Source organism: Temnothorax nylanderi, unplaced genomic scaffold (genome assembly GCF_030848795.1).
Source record: "Temnothorax nylanderi isolate EJ_2023f unplaced genomic scaffold, tnyl_v1.0 TNYL_tig1041_pilon, whole genome shotgun sequence".
In the NCBI taxonomy this organism is placed as follows: domain Eukaryota; kingdom Metazoa; phylum Arthropoda; class Insecta; order Hymenoptera; family Formicidae; genus Temnothorax; species Temnothorax nylanderi.
The window spans coordinates 23,493-39,869 of record NW_027250103.1 but is presented as its reverse complement, the minus strand read 5'-3'; the positions used below and the strand labels follow the sequence as shown (position 1 = coordinate 39,869).

Genomic DNA, 16,377 nt, shown 5'->3' with positions numbered 1-16,377 from the left:
ACATAACCTGTGTCGTGCCCGTACGGGTACCGTGCACGGACAGAAAGATTAGTTAATAAAGACGATAAGATTTACATAGAAATGTTTATATGTAACCGTGACCGTACCAATGCCGGCTCGTCCGTATTCATGGCTCACGGTCACCATGATCAGCGACGTTATTTTTACAAATACGGCTCGCACAGTACGACGTTTGAACACGTTTCCGATGAAAACACTGAACGATTGGTAAAATACTATTGATAATATCAATACTATTTTACCAATCGTTCAGTGTTTTCATCAGAAACGTGTTCAAACACCGTCGTACCGTGCGAGCCGTATTTGTAAAAATAACGTCGCTGATTATGGTGACCGTGAGCCATGAATACGGACGAGCCGGCATTGGTACGGTCACGGTTACATATAAACATTTCTATGTAAATCTTATCGTCTTTATTAACTAATCTTTCTGTCCGTGCACGGTACAGTCACGGTACGGGCACGACACAGTTATGTCTGAATCGACTTTAAGCCTTTACTATCCTTTGTATTTTTTTTAATACTATAAAACATTTATAAAATCTTTCACCGTTTCTTTATTAATGTATATATTGTGTATTAAACAGAGCGAAGAAGAAAACGAAGATAGAGAAGAGAAATGAATGAGATAGAAATGGATGATAGAAGGGCTCGATCCCTATCAAGGTCGAGAGACAAGCTAAGTCAGCTGAGTCTCTCGCGAGACGGAGACGACATGAGGAAACAATTAGATAGGAAAAGAGAGAGAAAGAAGCAGGAAGAAAAGGAAGCGAAAGAAAAAGAAAAGTTAGTATATTGCTTTATTTTTAGATTATTAAATTACATATGCAGGGTGACCTCTGCAACCAACTCTGAGGAACGATAAGTCGCGCAGAAAGGATAATTTTTTTTGTCAAGAAACCCATGTTCTCTGACGCGTCGTTTAGGAACTCCGCGCAGACAGGTCTTAAGTAACATTTATTAAATTATGAGTAATTATTTATTTATTGTTTCAAGTACACTTGCAGACAATTTACAGAAGTTTACGTTTAAAGTATCTATCCTGATTGCATTCATGACACCATCGTAACATTGATTGTCGGACTCTATCGAACATTTGAGATCATGTTGCGACCAACTGTAGCGCAGTATACAATCAGGTTTAGGGTGGACACTTTGAAAACTTGTAAACTGTCTCAAATGTACTTGAAACAATAAATAAATAATACATCTCACAATTGTAATAAATGTCACCTAAGTCTTGTCTGCGCAGTTGTAACTCCTAAACGACGCGTATAGGGGTTGTTTGACAAAAAATGATCCTTTCTGCGAGATCTATTGTTTCTCAGAGTTTGTTGCACAGGTCCTGAATCAATCTGTATAGTTGTGGCAACACAATTTATGTATTTTGTTTATTATTGGTTTACTTTAGTAATAAATATAAATGATTTAGGAAACGGAGAGAGGAACGAGAAAGAAAGAGACACGAAGAAATGAATGTAGGCGAGGTTGAAGAGGATGAGGATGAGGATGAGGATGAGACAGAAGGAGAGGAAAATAAAGAGAATAAAGGAAAGAAAGAAAAAAAAGAGGAGAAAGAGGAGGACAGAGACTGCAGGAAAGAAACGAGATGTAAATTACATTTGTCACATTACAATTACTTAAAGAAAGGGATGTAAAAGTCACCATTTTGTACCTTTAATAGGAACCTGTACAACACGCTTTACTATCTTTTTTGAGGTTGAAAGAAGAAGGAAATAATAATTTTTCACCAGGAAATTTAAGGAAATATTTTAGAAGCGACAATAAATGTCTTTAAAATGTGTGTCAAAATAGCTGTGTTTGAGCGGTTTAACTACATTTCCATTTAATGAATTCTACACCACGAAATTGTATAGAAATGTCTGTACATAAAACACGAGCGCATGCACCCCATTGCTCATATACACTTGTCATACCGTGTGTATAAAAATTCGGAAACGGCCAATTATCTCAGAAAGTATTTCTTTTATGGGAAAAATGTTTGGGAAAAATAAGAAAAACTTGGAGGATTTAAAGGATCTTATTAAATTATAGATTCGGGGACCATGTTGGGCCCAGTAGAGCTCAAGTAAATTTTTTAAATGGAAATTCCTATTTTGTAGTGTATCATCTTTCTCTACTAAATAATTTGAACAACTTTTGTCTATATTTTTTTATTTGCCTAGTACTTTTTGAATGGTGTAGAATTCATTAAATGGAAATGTAATGCTTGTTAAACCGCTCAAACACAGCTATGGTTTGACCATATATTTTAAAGACATTCTCTCTCTCTCTCTCTCTCTCTCTCTCTCTCTCTCTCTTCTCTCTCTCATTATCGCTTCTAAAATAATTCCCGCAGTTTCCTGGTGAAAAGATTATTATTTCCTACTTTTTCAACTTCACCTGTAGCAAAGCGTGTTTTACAGGTTCCCGTTAAGGGCACAAAATGGCGATTTTTACACCCTTTTCTTTTAAAGTCATTGCTATTTAGTTAATTAATCTATTGCTTTGATTGTTACATTTTCGTATAGTTATCATCTTTCAAGAGCGTCTCGGGCGAGGGGCAGAGGAGGGCAGAGAGGAGGCTGGAGAGGGAGAAGAGGAGGAGCATGGCGAGGACGTCGAGGACGTGGCTACAGGGGTGGCCACAGGGGTGGTCACAGGGGTGGCTACGGGGGTGGCTACGGGGGTGGCTACGGAGGTCCCATATATTAATTTTTTAACTAATAATTCATACTAATAAAAATAGAATTAAAAAATAATCAGTGCAATATATTTCCTCAAACTCCTTTTCCTCTTTAAAATTATATAAAGAATAGTTTCTTTTTAACTTTTTTATTCTTTATATACTTATCGCATACAATTATATAATAATTGCATTTTATTTTCAATATTTTACTTCTATACATTATCATATAAAGGAACACTAAATTTATCTTTAAAAATAGGCAAAATTCAAGCAGCTGTAACTTTGTTAAAAATGAACGAAATTTAAATTTTAAAAAAGGATTTTAAAGCTTGAAATTTCTACTTTCAAAAGGTTACTATTATTTTTTAGTTTCTGTGAGTTTGGTAAATTTTACATATAGAAAACTACAAACTGGACAAAATAGAAAATTTTCCTCTCACTTTGTGAGCCTGTCACGTTCACAAAAAAATCTGTAAAAATTTTCAACTTTTTAACGTAAAAGCTTGAAGTTTTCCTTGCAAAATCTTTTTTAACAATGTTTCTACGATTTATTGATACTAATTTATTGCGGATTGAATAAGAAATGAGCATTTTGACTTTGATTGCTCATAACTCCCTTAGAAATCATCGTATCGCAATTGAAAAAACAGATTCTTAAAGCTGAAACTTTGCTCTATTAAACGGTATAATTGCCAAATTTTTTTAAATAAGATATGATGACATGTAGATATGATACAAATTGATGAATATAATGTAAACATTAGCGATTTTTCTAATTTTCATTTTGACCCAGAAAACAGTTGTACAGAACAACGCAGAAACGTAGAAACATTTTTTAAAGATTTTGCAAGGAAAACTTCAAGCTTTTACATTAGGAAGTTAAAAATTTTCGCAGATTTCTTTTTGTGCACATAACAGGCCCACAAAGTGAAAAAAAAATTTTCTATTTTGTGTACAGCTTGCAGTTTTCTATATGCAAAAGTTACCAAACTTACAGAAACTAAAAAATAATAGTAACCTTTCGAAAGTAGAGGTTTTAAGTTTTAAATTTAAATTTTGTTCATTTTTATCCTTAAATGCCACACCTCTCAAGAATCTCGTAAATGACACATGGGGTCTAAAAGACCCCAGCATGAAAATGTCTCCTTACTTATTGATTTTTTGATATTTAGTTATGAAAATTATTTTCAATGTTGTTCAAGGCTTAGAAAAGAGAATAAAATGCTTATATTGTTAAAATTTCAATTTCAACATAGTATAAAAAATTAAGATCGCCAACAGTTAAAATGTTGGCTCCAAAATCAAAAAAATAAAAAAAAAATAAATAAATAAATATGAGCTCCATATTTGGCGGGAACATTTGAAAATATATCATTCTAAAGGGTCTGGGGTCCGCTGGACCCCGGGTGGCATTTAAGGGTTAACAAAGTTACAGCTGCTTGAATTTAGCCTATTTTAAAGATAAATTTAGTGTTCCTTAATTTTTGTAAGAAGTGTATAATACTTTTACTTAAATATTATTAATTTTTATGTAAATAGTAATTTTTTGTAACTAATTACTAATTTGCTAATTCAATAAAAATTCAATTTGTTGTTATTGCTAATTTCGTGAATAATTAAAAAATAAAAAATAATTTTTTACAGATCCTTGCTTAACACTACAAAATGGGTGATATCAGTATAAAATTACCTTTTTCAAAAAAGGTAAAAAAAGGCGCCAAGTACACGCAATGTATTTTGTAAATTCAAAAATCCAACCTAAGTGGTAGCTATATTTCTTCTTCACAAAATTATATTACCTAACTTAAGGACGTTCTCCGGTGGCAGTTGTGCTCAACTCAGAGTTACTCCCCCCAAGTGTGTTCGCATACGCACGGAGAAATGATATGGTTACAACTACTTTTACAACTACTTCTTTCTCCAATACCAATCATAAATGAGTACGTCCTACTTGTTTATTGAGCATTCTAAAAGTAAATAATAATGAATCATAAAGAAAAAAGATTACGCTTGATTTAAATAACGTTGCCCATAAGATCTTGACGTTCTCTACTTAACCTATATGTCGCAGCGGTAGCAACGTTGCCAAGTCTCGCAGTGATCTCTCCCTCTCCCTGCCTCCGAGCAGACGAAAATTATGTCCGATAGTGTTCTTTAGACGACTATTTCTCAAAAATAAATACCGCTTGCTATATCGAACTTTAATGTCACACGTTACTAATAATATGAGGCATCTTATACTATTTTTTCAAAAAAATTCTAAGAAAACTGTACTTATTATTACATTAAAATGTCCGTGTCGAGAGAGCTCAGACATAGGGATCCCGTGTTAAAAATCGGAACTTTGAAGCTGAATATCTCAAATTTTAGTACCGCAAGGGGCATTGAATAAAACGCCTACGTATAAAACGCGTTTAATTAAACATATACTGAAAGTTTAAGAAAATTTCTAAGAAAACGATTTTGCCGGAGAACGTCCTTAACTCAAGTAACATGTATTTTAAAAAAAGATGAAATCTTTAAATTACATAAATTGCGCCAATTGCAAAGAGAATATGTATATTGCTTTAAAAGACAATTGTTGTGCAAATACTTTAAAAAAATAAAACTCAAGTGGTAGCTTTGTGTTCCTATTCAAGGGTCTTCCTATTCCAACCCAAGTGGTAATAGCTTCTTAATTCTCTTTAACAAATTTTTAATATTACAAAGAATCAGTTTAATTATAAAGAATTAAAAAAGTAACAATACCAAATAAAAATATTTAATTAAAACAAAATAAATAAATTTTTCTTGTAAAAATACATGGCGCTGCTTTTTTACTCCCATTCTTCCCTAAATTATGTTCATTGTTTCTTTATTCAATCAAAAATCTTAGTACTAATGTTTAAATTTTAATGTTTAAATTTCAAAGTGTAGCAGCGCCAAGTTTTACAAGAAAAATTTATTTATTTTGTTTTAATTAAATATTATTATTTTGTACTGTTACTTTCTTAATTCTTTATAATTAAAATGATTCTTTGTAATATTAAAAATTTGTTAAAGAGAAATAAGAAGCTATTACCACTTAGGTTGGAATAAAAAGACCCTTGAATAGGAACACAAAAGTACCACTTGGGTTTTACTTTTTTTAAATAGTTGCACAACAATTACCTTTCAAAGCAATATACATATTCTCTTTGCAATTCGCGCAATTCAATTTAAAGATTTTATATATTTTTTTTGAAATACATGTCACTTGAGTTATGTTAGGTAATATAATTTTGTGAAGAAGAAATTAATAATTTCACATCTTTTTTTGAAATACATGTCACTTGAGTTAAGTTAGGTAATATAATTTTGTGAAGAAGAAATAAAGCTACTACTTAGATTGGATTTATCATACATGTGCTTGTATCTTCACTAGCGGAGCAATATCAAGCTCGATTTAATTACCGTTTTTGCTCCTCTATATAAAGATAAGCAGAAATTTTTTAAAGTGCGTACTTAGAGTAGATGTATCTCTTTAAATATTGATCGTAGCGCTTTTCATCATAAGAATTATTTTGAAATATTGGTCGGATCGTTTCGGACCTTGATAGTTTTCGATAGAACTCTTCGGGGGGCGACCAGAACTCCTGTCAGAACTCCGGTAAAATCATTTTTTAATTTTAGGGGTGGCATTTTGAAGGGCTGTAACTTTTGAAATATTGGTCTGATCGCTTCGGACCTTAATAGTTTTCGATAGAACTGTTCGGGGGGCGACCAGAACTCCCGCGAGAACTGCCGTTTTCCGGAAAAAAAATTTACCGTCGGGACTGAAAAAATTTTCGAGGTGTGGCACTTCGAAGGGCTGTAACTTTTGAAATATTGGTCGGATCGCTATAAAACCTATAGGGAACTCTAGAACTCATCGAAATCTTTCTGAATCTACCATAAAAAATGATTTTTTTTAAAAAATGTGGAAATTTTTTGTTCAACTTTGACATCGATTTTTGGGCTTATTTGAACGGAACTCTTTCTAAAACCTATAGGAAACTCTAGAACTCATCGAAATCTATCCGGAACTACCATAAAACATTCATTTTTTTTAAAATGGGGGGCGCCGTGAAGTTAGCCCCCCCATTTTTAAAATGGTGTTTTCATCACTTTAAATGACGGAACTCTTTTTAAAAACTATAGAGAAATCTAGAACTCTTGCTGGGGAATCCAGAACTCTAATAAAAATTTCGGAATTTTGAAAAAGGGGGGCCAACTTAACAGACATCGTGAAATTAGAGATTTTCCAATTCGCGATAATTTTTTCGAAACTGGTGGAATGTAGTATGTGCTTGTATCTTCGGTAGGAAAAAGTTTTACTATTTCCTCTGCTATGTATAGGAAATCATCATTTTTCAAACTAAAAATATAAAATAAACAAAAATGAAAATACCTATATATTATGCACACGGAGAAAAAGTTACGGTTGCTACAACAGAATAATAACCCATGTGCGAATGTCGGACTTCTGCCAGAGTTGTCCGCATGGCCCAGAAGTGGCACAATATTGGCTGCCAAGACTTGATGGGTGGTGCTGCCCCAGTACGGATAAACCGCTAGATCAGTATTGTGCCAGTACCCCCATGCAACCATATTCTGTTCTGAGCCGAGTCTCGTCTCAGTACTGACCGTGTATAAGGCCAGAAATAATATTGATCTACGGCCGAGAGTCGGCTCAGTACTGGGCATGTATTGGGTCGACTTAGAAAATTTTCGCTCGGGTGGCGCCGGAGGTAACAACCGCGCGAAAGCAACACGCCCGCGATGGGAGTTTTCGCTAGAGCCCACGCCGGAGGGTAACGACCGCGTTCATGCCGTCGTCGTCGCTCTCAGCGGTCAAGTCCCGATGGTCTCGATATTTCGCCTCCAGCGCCCGTAAGCGACCGTGCGTAAGACCGTGCGTCGCCGATCGCTCGGCCGGCCGGTTGGGTACTATAAGAGGTGCGGTGCGCTCGGCGAGCCGAGCGACACGAGCGATACGTACGGACGTGCAAACGCGTTTCGCTTGGTCCGTACAAATGTGTAAAACGTTTGTGCACAACGCATTCCATGGAATACGTACACGAAAGGGGCACATACGACGAAGTCGATGCGGGGAGCATCGTTTCCCGTTCGCTCGCGCTCGTAGTCAATCGCCACCGTCGTGTAACTTATACGAACACAGCATTGCCACGAGTATCGAAAGACCGAATTGGACTTGGAGAAATTCTCGCTCGAGCGGCGCCGGAGATAACAACCGCGCGAAAGCAACACGCCGCGAGGGGATTTAGAAAGCTTTTTGCTCGAGCGGCGCCGGAAGTAACGACCGCGGCACGAAAGCAACACGCCGCGAGTATGATATGGCAATCAGTGTTATCCCCGTACTAGTACTCTGTGTCGGGCCAAAGTTGGCGCCAAGAGTTGGCCCAATACTGGCAATCAGTGTTGTCCCCGTATTAGTACTCTGTGTCGGGCCAAAGTTGGCGCCAAGACTGGGACCCGTGTTATCATTCCGACATTGCCCCGGTAATGACCCCGATCTTAGCTTGTACTGGCCCAGAATCGTCAGCCAGTACTGGTAACTCTGGCACCAGTACCAAGCCAGCACTGAGCCTTTATGAAATTCGCACATGGGAATGTTAATTTTCGCCCATCCATACAAAAGGGTTATGGAAACCATAGTACTCTGGAAGTGACCTATATGGTTGCCCTAACCTTAGTGAGGGTAGCTACTATATGGATGTTGCAACCATAATATATGGATGTTACAACCATAATGAACAAATATTCACCCGACAAAAAAAATTATTTATTTCGAAATTTTATTACTATTTTTTAACTAAATTTGTTTCTTAAGATGCAGTCTATGATTATAAATATTTTCTCGTATTTGAAAAAAACACTTACCTTGGTGGGATTCGAACTCGGGACCTCTGGATCGTGAGCCAACTGCCTTACGTGGTAGACTATTTCTTAATTTAATGTAAGTGTTATATATAGTCTACATATGGCATAACCAGCGCAAATATATAATTTTTCAAAAATCATCTTAAGAAACAAATTCAGTTTAAAAAGAGTAATAAAATTTTGAATTGGATATATAATATAATATTTCTTAATGTCGGGTGAATGTCAGAAACCAGTGTCGGCTCATTACGAAATTTTGTTTTCGTAAATATATTTATGAAAAAAGTATATTTATAAAGTTAAAACATCCTTATCAAATCCACTTTATTCTATGCAAAAATTCTTTTGCGCGCGCAATGGAACTAACCTCTCAATCATGCAGTGATTCAGTGCTGTATCGTGCAGCTATATCTTATGGATCTCTCAACCATAATATTTGTGCTGCAGACCACATAAGAGAGATAGCAATAATTCTTTGGTTGAGGCAACCATATACGAGGATATTGTAACCGAATGTCACGTATCGTAAGAACTACGGTTATGAAAACTGTATAAATGAGCATATCTTAACAGCTACATTCAATGTAATATCAATTTAACTTGAATTCACATACATTTCTTTTTCAATCATAGAGAATGTTGTTGTAACAACCGTAGCAATTTTCTCCGTGCATACATTATATATGAACATATGTTGATATATTACGGAAATACATGTTATAAAAAAATGTAAAATAAAATTACTGAATGGTTTCATTTAGTAATTCTGTCAGAATGATGTCGACAATTAGCATTCTAGATTGTCGCGACAAAGACTTGTGTTTTTGATAAGATTTTACAATCGCCTTTTCTTGGATGTTCGTACATAGAATTTCTTTGACATCGATAGTTTTTGTTCTTAAGGCATATGCCAAACCTCCCGCAAAAGTGTTCTGTCTCTTTAAATTATAAGCATCCTCAGATGAACTTTGTGATAGATTTTCTGACATTTCAGATCTTGCTTCAGATACTTCTGCACTCGAATCCGAAACCTGGTCAATATAGTACAAGATAAATATTGCTCAAGAATAAAAGTAATTCCTCAAAATCGGAAGGATTTGATTCTCGATACCTATGTATATTAGGATGTGTCAAAAAAAAGTTATTTTTTCTTATTCTTATCATGGAAGAAGTTAGTTTTAGGCATCAAAAAATCCTCCTAAAATTGTATCCTTCTATCTCGATTTTTCAAATAGCACATTTAGGAGTCCCATCTTTTATTTAATTAACACGAGAAAAACAATTTTCATGTATGACACCGCGCACTTTGGTGGAGATTCCACGCACACAAACTAAGAACGTCTGCCCAATATCGACTCCGGAAACGAACAGCAACCGTTACGGCCCACAGGCCGCTCACTTCTGCCAGGATCGCCGGTACATAGGGCGATCCTGGTATTTCTACAAGTCATATCAATAAATTTAACAATTGCAAAATTTGCACAAGCAAAAATCAAAGTTCTTTTTTTTTAAGAAAAACACCTTAAAGAACGCCTGTCATAGTTAAATTTGATGAAATTAAAGTAGAGAACAGGACCCACTCCCATCCCGCTAATGTAATACTTAAGAAATTGAGATAGAGAGATGAAATTTTTAAAAGACTTTCCATATGTGGTAAAAGCAAAAAAATTATTTGTCTTTTCCAAGAATACCAAGATAAAAATTGTTTTTCTTTTTGGCACACAATGTATATGTATAATATGCGCATTAACATGAGGCATTTTCTCTGTCTTAAATTCCGTCGTCCATTTCTTCAAGAATTCCATTCTTAATCCAATTTGAGGTATCATTTCTTTGATAAGTTCTGGGGTAAGTTCAGGTAAAGCGTCAGTAATTGCATTTTCTAAAAATTTGAAACGTATGTAATTCCATCGCCTCAAAGATTTAAAGAATATTACACTGAGAAAAAAAATTGTTTCATCCAACTAAATATTTAGTCCGAAACGTTCAACTAAACATATTACTACGATCAAACATAATATTGTTTCCAAACCTCATAATTTGTTATTATTGTAAGCAAATGCGGTTTTGGAAATAATAAGTAATATATTTAGTTGAACGTATCGGACTAAATATTTAGTTGGATGAAACAATTTTTTTAATGGTACAATAAACGAAATAAAAATTTAGTTGACAGAATCAAATGTTTATTTGATTGCAAGATAGTTTCGTTAAGATAAGTAAGTTTTTTTTATTGTTGACAAAATATTTTAATCTTCAACTTTTCACTTCAACAAATTGTCTGAGGATACGCACAGAGAGAATCATAATGTCGAAAATATATTTTACTGCAATGCTCGCGCGACGTTTACTACAACAATGGAAGATAAAAGTATTTATTCATATTTTTCTAATTAAATAGTAAAGGTAATAAGGTTCGATTCTTTCTACGACTTAAAACACAAACTTAAAGTCGCTATAAACCATCGCGAGACTTATATACGCACGTTCGTACCGGCATCAGTTTATGTACTTTATCGATATATTTGATATCTCGATCTGACAAGAAAGTGGTGCTTGCACTATACGTCATACTATGTATTTAAACGTATTTTTTCATACATATTTTTTGACATACGTATAAATATTTTATACAAAGGAGAAAACATCTGAGAAAAAAATTGGTTAAAAAAACGCAAAATGTGTTTTCCATCCGACTAAAATATTTTAAAAATTGAAAATGTACAAAACTTTTTGTTACTTTGACAAATTAAAATTAACACAAAAATTTTGTCGTGTCAAACTCAACCGTTCCGTTGAAAATACACAATATTTATCAATCCTCACGGTATCGTTTAGTCAGTTCGATACTTGGCATTTAAACACATATATTACCTAGGTAACTAAATGTCATGCAAAAACAAATAAATGCTAATAGTATTTTGAACAAAATAATTGGATTGAATTGGTTTAGTTAATTCTTGATTATGGTTGACATGAATGAATTATATCTCTTTTAGTGCAACATTATAATTGTTGAATTAACCATTGGATCGACTAACCATACAAATTTAATCCGTTCTACCAATTTTTTTTCTCAGTGTACGTTATACAACGGGCTGCTCAGTGTCGACACGATAATGCGTAAAGGGAAACTATTTTTGTGAACTTTTGGCAATCCATAACAATGTGGGAGATGCCATTAGTGCACCTTAAGCGGTGGAAAGTGGGATCATCGATGATCTCACTCTCGTGCCAAGTCTTAACTAATTGGTTGAGTTTCAACATTAACTTTTTGTTCGGATCCTTGTGTAATTTTTTATATGTGGATTTATCATCAACGAGAGAAATCATTTGGTTAATATAAGGCCAAATTTTGTCACGTCTTTTTACGCCCGAGGCGCAGGACGGATCAAAAGGGGTAGGGAGAGAGGGATGGTATTAGATCTCTCTGACGATTCTCTCACACGGTCCGATAAGTTAACGCGAAAGTGATTATTGGGCGCCAGACGCGTAAAATCCTACCGTGTTTCCGAAAGGAAGAGAAGATGTCGCTAAACCGTTAGACCGAATCACTTGCTAAATCAGGAAATTTATTCACCAAAACTTTCCGTTCTTAAATCGGGGATCCAAATAGAGAATAACACGCGAACAATAATACACGCGGAAGGAAGGTGAAGTCAACTCGAAATAAGCAAACAGTTTTTCCGACGTGATCGGCCGCGCGAGGTAAACATCGAATTCCGATGTTATCGCGATCGCGCTTTCACCGAATTCCGCTGCCTTACGCGGTCCCGAATACTTTCGCGAATTTTCCGATTAACCCACCCGAATACAAGCAACTCAAATAATAATTTTACACAAAGCCTGAAAGAAGGTGATTAAACGAGATATAACATAACACATCATATAAAATCGCATTAACGCAGAAAAGAATTGTGGGATAGGTTTGTCTCTTTATTTTGTCACAAATTCAATATATTTCGCCAATAATTTTGTCACCCGCACGAGATCGTAGCGCTATAATGCACTGTGTATGCCTTTCGGCGATCTTCGGCGGCCCCACTTTTGTTCATAATCACAGTAATTTGGCCCTTGTCATATTTTCTCTATTCCTATTCGTTTTTTTGAATTTTACGCCAGAGCCATGCATTAATTGCTCCTTCAGTTCTCCTATTCAAAACTTCTAGATTAGCGTTTCTTACTTCTTTATCATGGCTATTGGGGGATAAGTTTTCGACGTAATGAACGTTTCAAAAGCTCGGAGTGCTATGTCCTTTTCTTTTTTCTTTTATATATATATATATATATATACTAGGTGCGCAACTAAGTTTCCGGGTTTTTTTGATCAATAAAAAATGGAAAATTTCAAGAGAAATACAAAAAATGGTTTATTCAAAGTATCGTCCCTCGCTAGCTATACATTTTCGCCATCTCTCTGGCAATACATGAATACCGCGACAATAAAACGACGCGTCTTTGGACCGAAACCATTCATCCAACCAATTTTGCACTTCTTCGAAATTGGTCAAGTGTAGCCCAGCCAAGCCATGCGCCATCGACCGGAACAAGTGATAATCGGAAGGCGCCAGGTCTGGCGAATACGGCGGGTGCGGTAGCAGATCCTATTTCAGCGTTTTGATGGTGTCCTGGACGATGGAACTGCGATGGCACGGAGCGTTGTCGTGCTGCAATATCACTCGTTCGTGTCTCGTGTCCCATTCTGGCCGTTTTTCGAGCAATGTATGGTTTAAATTGATCAGTTGTTGTCGGTAGCGATGCCCATTGACAGTTTTGCCCGGTTTCAGCAGCTCATAGTACACGATTCCTTTCTGGTCCCACCAAACGCAGAGCATTTGGCCGTGCCGTCGATGTTGATTCTTCACCAGGTGAAAGCCACGATTTTTTGCGTTTGGGATTCTCTAAATATATCCACTTCTCATTGCCAGTAACAATTCGATGAAGAAAACTCTTTCTTTCATGCCGCAAAAGCAAAATTTCGGAAGTGGCTCTTCGATTTTCCATCTGTCTCTCAGTCAACTCATGCGGCACCCATTTTCCTTCCTTTTGAATTTTTCCCATGGCATGTAAACGTTTGGAAATACCTTGGTGAGTCATGTTTAATGCCTCCGCAAGTTGATCTTGTGTTTGCGTATCATCTTCATCCAATAACGCTTGCAGATCGGCGTCCTCAATTGTTTTTGGTCTTCCGGAGCGCTCCTTGTCCTCAGTGTCGAAATCGCCACTTCTGAAGCGTTTAAACCAATCTTCACAGGTAGTTTTCGATGGTGCATGTTCGCCGTAGGCCTCCTCAAGCAAACGACGTGCTTCAGCTGCATTTTTTTTCAAGTTAAAGCAGAAAAGCAAAGCTTCCCGCAAATGCTGTTTATTTGGCACAAAACTCGACATCTCCGTTGTTAGAAAAAATATTTTTTGCGTTGCGATATGTGTTTATATAACGACTGGTTATTGTTAACAGATGTCCAAGCTATAACTTCAGACAACTTCAGACATGTAAGTCGAGTACATGTGTTATTGGTGCCATCTATGTGTGAAACCCGGAAACTTAGTTGCGCACCTAGTATATATATATATATATATATATATAATATCCATTATAATATGGATATTTTATTATCCAATATTCCTCTTCTGTTTCCTTCTTTTCTCCCGCGAAATCCTCGACCTCTTCCTTGATTTCGCCCGGCTCTCTGCCATCTTTTTGCTAAAACAAACAGAAATTTATTTTAGAAATCGAGCAATATATTGGTTGATTTGCCGAAGTGACGTCAATAATCGCTCTCGGAGCGAGCAAACCCGGCTCAGTCAAAAACGCTAAAAGATTGAATACGATGTTATTCGAAAGTTAACTGTATTTTAAAAGATTAATTGTACTTACGTTTTATCTGTTGCGGAGTTGTTGTTGCCGGCGTTGCTGGTGGTGCCGGTGCCGGCTGTGCGGACACCACGGACAATGATAGTGATGGTGATAGTGGCGGTAGTTGAATTACGGCGAGTTTCCGTCGTAATCCCGCGTTTTCCGCCTTCCAGTCGCGCCATTTTAAAATCTCTATTCGCCATTTCAACATCTTTTTTAGATAGTGCTCCATCTCCCTATAAAATAAATGCGTTCCAATATTTTTACGCGACGCGACGAGTTGCGAGTACTCGAGATTAATGTATACTTACATCTATAGTGACATGTTTGAGCTTCTGCGTACACCGGTCCAGCTTTCCTTTTTTCCGAGTGGATCCCGCATTTTGACTTTGATTGCTCATAACTCCGTTAAAAATCATCGCAATTCAAAAAACATTCTTAAAGCTGAAACTTTGCTCTATCGAATGGTATAATTGCCAATTTTTTTAAAAATAATGTGTAGACATGATACAAATGGATAAAAATAATGTAAAAATTAGCAAGTTTTCCTTTCTTTATTTTGACCTAGAAAACAATTGTGCAGAACAACAACATATTCTTTACGTTTTTTTTGTACCTTTAAGTACCTTGCATTAAAAAAAAAAATTTGCCAAATAGCTATGCAATTTTTTTCATGGTGGCTACTACGGTTTTATGGGGTAAAACGTACAAAAGCGTGCGGTCGGAAGGTTAGATAATTCTAGATCTAATGTTAAGATTATGAGCCAAATATATATGGCATATGTAACGTTAAGCTTAAAATCACATATAAAAGAAGAAACAGTAATGTGTGAGTCATATCACACGAGTCATATCACACATAATGGCTGCGTTCGGAAACGTCACCCAGGTACACACGGGTATACTTTCGTCTCCTTCTAACTCGCTGAGATAGAAATGCAGGCTTCAAAATTATGTTTGAGTCATTTACTTGTTTTTTTTCTATTTGTAATCTTGGCCTCCTGAAATTCGTCATTGTAAGAATATTTGTAATACACCGAGGTTGGAGATTCTCGCACAATTTTAATTACTTTTACATCATGAAGCTTGAAATTCTTTATTTTCATGGGTCCAAAGTTGGAAGCGAGCTCCTTGAGGTCGTAAAAATCTTTGTAGCACAGCTCATTTACACTAAAAAGTTCTTCCTGCTTTTTTGCAGTTTGAATGGCAGCAATGAACCCGTCAGGTGTGTAAATTGGCCCACCTCTTAATTGACGTTTAACCTGTCTTTCAATGAGTGAATGGGCCGAGTCACCCTCATTCTGTGTGTCCCTTAATCAGGTATTTATGGGTGATTGATTTAATACTGAGACGGCGTACGGCGTATAAATAAAGGGCAAACATAAACTTATTTTTTTGTTGGCTTACGCAATTATCGGTATAAAAAATAACTTCAGCATCAGTCAGGTAGCTTTCTTCTGTAAATATTTCAACACGCAAGTACCTAATTCATTTACACCTCGATGGCCGTTGGACTCGTCTCAAACGTAGCATTCACAGTTATTTGTTTGCAAGTCATAAATGGTAAAATTGAATACGTTTAGTTTTGATTTATAATAAAACACCGAAACATATCCTTTCGGTATTTGCATGACTGCTTGGAGGTCGTACGTTGCCACAATGCCGTTAAAGTTATTATTTTCCTTATCGCGTTTCTTTTCTTGTTTTGACAAATTCTTCTCAAACAGATATTGATCGTATTTCTCTTTTAAATTCTCTTTTTCTTCATTAGCGGCATTTTCATATGCCTCACAAGTTTCACACAAATCCTTCTTAGGTACAAAGAAAGAAATATTAAATTTTTCGTTGAAAAGCCGTAGAAATATTGCGTAGCTTCCATAGAGTTTGTTTTTCTGTTTGCAGTTCGCCA

At 35.9% G+C, this 16,377-nt stretch overlaps 1 protein-coding gene across 1 annotated transcript; it reads left to right on the top strand.

Annotated features, from left to right (window-relative positions):
* Nucleotides 1–439: 439 nt before the first annotated feature.
* On the top strand, nucleotides 440–7,353 carry LOC139786455 (uncharacterized). The gene is made up of 4 exons (XM_071725618.1): nucleotides 440–807; nucleotides 1,454–1,632; nucleotides 2,553–2,722; nucleotides 7,201–7,353. The coding sequence occupies exons 1-4, from the start codon at nucleotides 641–643 to the stop codon at nucleotides 7,351–7,353; spliced, it is 669 nt and encodes a 222-aa protein (XP_071581719.1). The 5' UTR covers nucleotides 440–640.
* Nucleotides 7,354–16,377: the final 9,024 nt, after the last annotated feature.

Coding starts and splice junctions, on each gene's coding strand:
- LOC139786455 (XM_071725618.1), top strand. CDS start 641: ATGAATGAGATAGAAATGGATGATAGAAGGGCTCGATCCCTATCAAGG. Junction 1,633..2,552: donor CTGCAGGAAAGAAACGAGAT/GTAAATTACATT, acceptor ATTTTCGTATAG/TTATCATCTTTCAAGAGCGT. Junction 2,723..7,200: donor CTACGGGGGTGGCTACGGAG/GTCCCATATATT, acceptor GACTTCTGCCAG/AGTTGTCCGCATGGCCCAGA.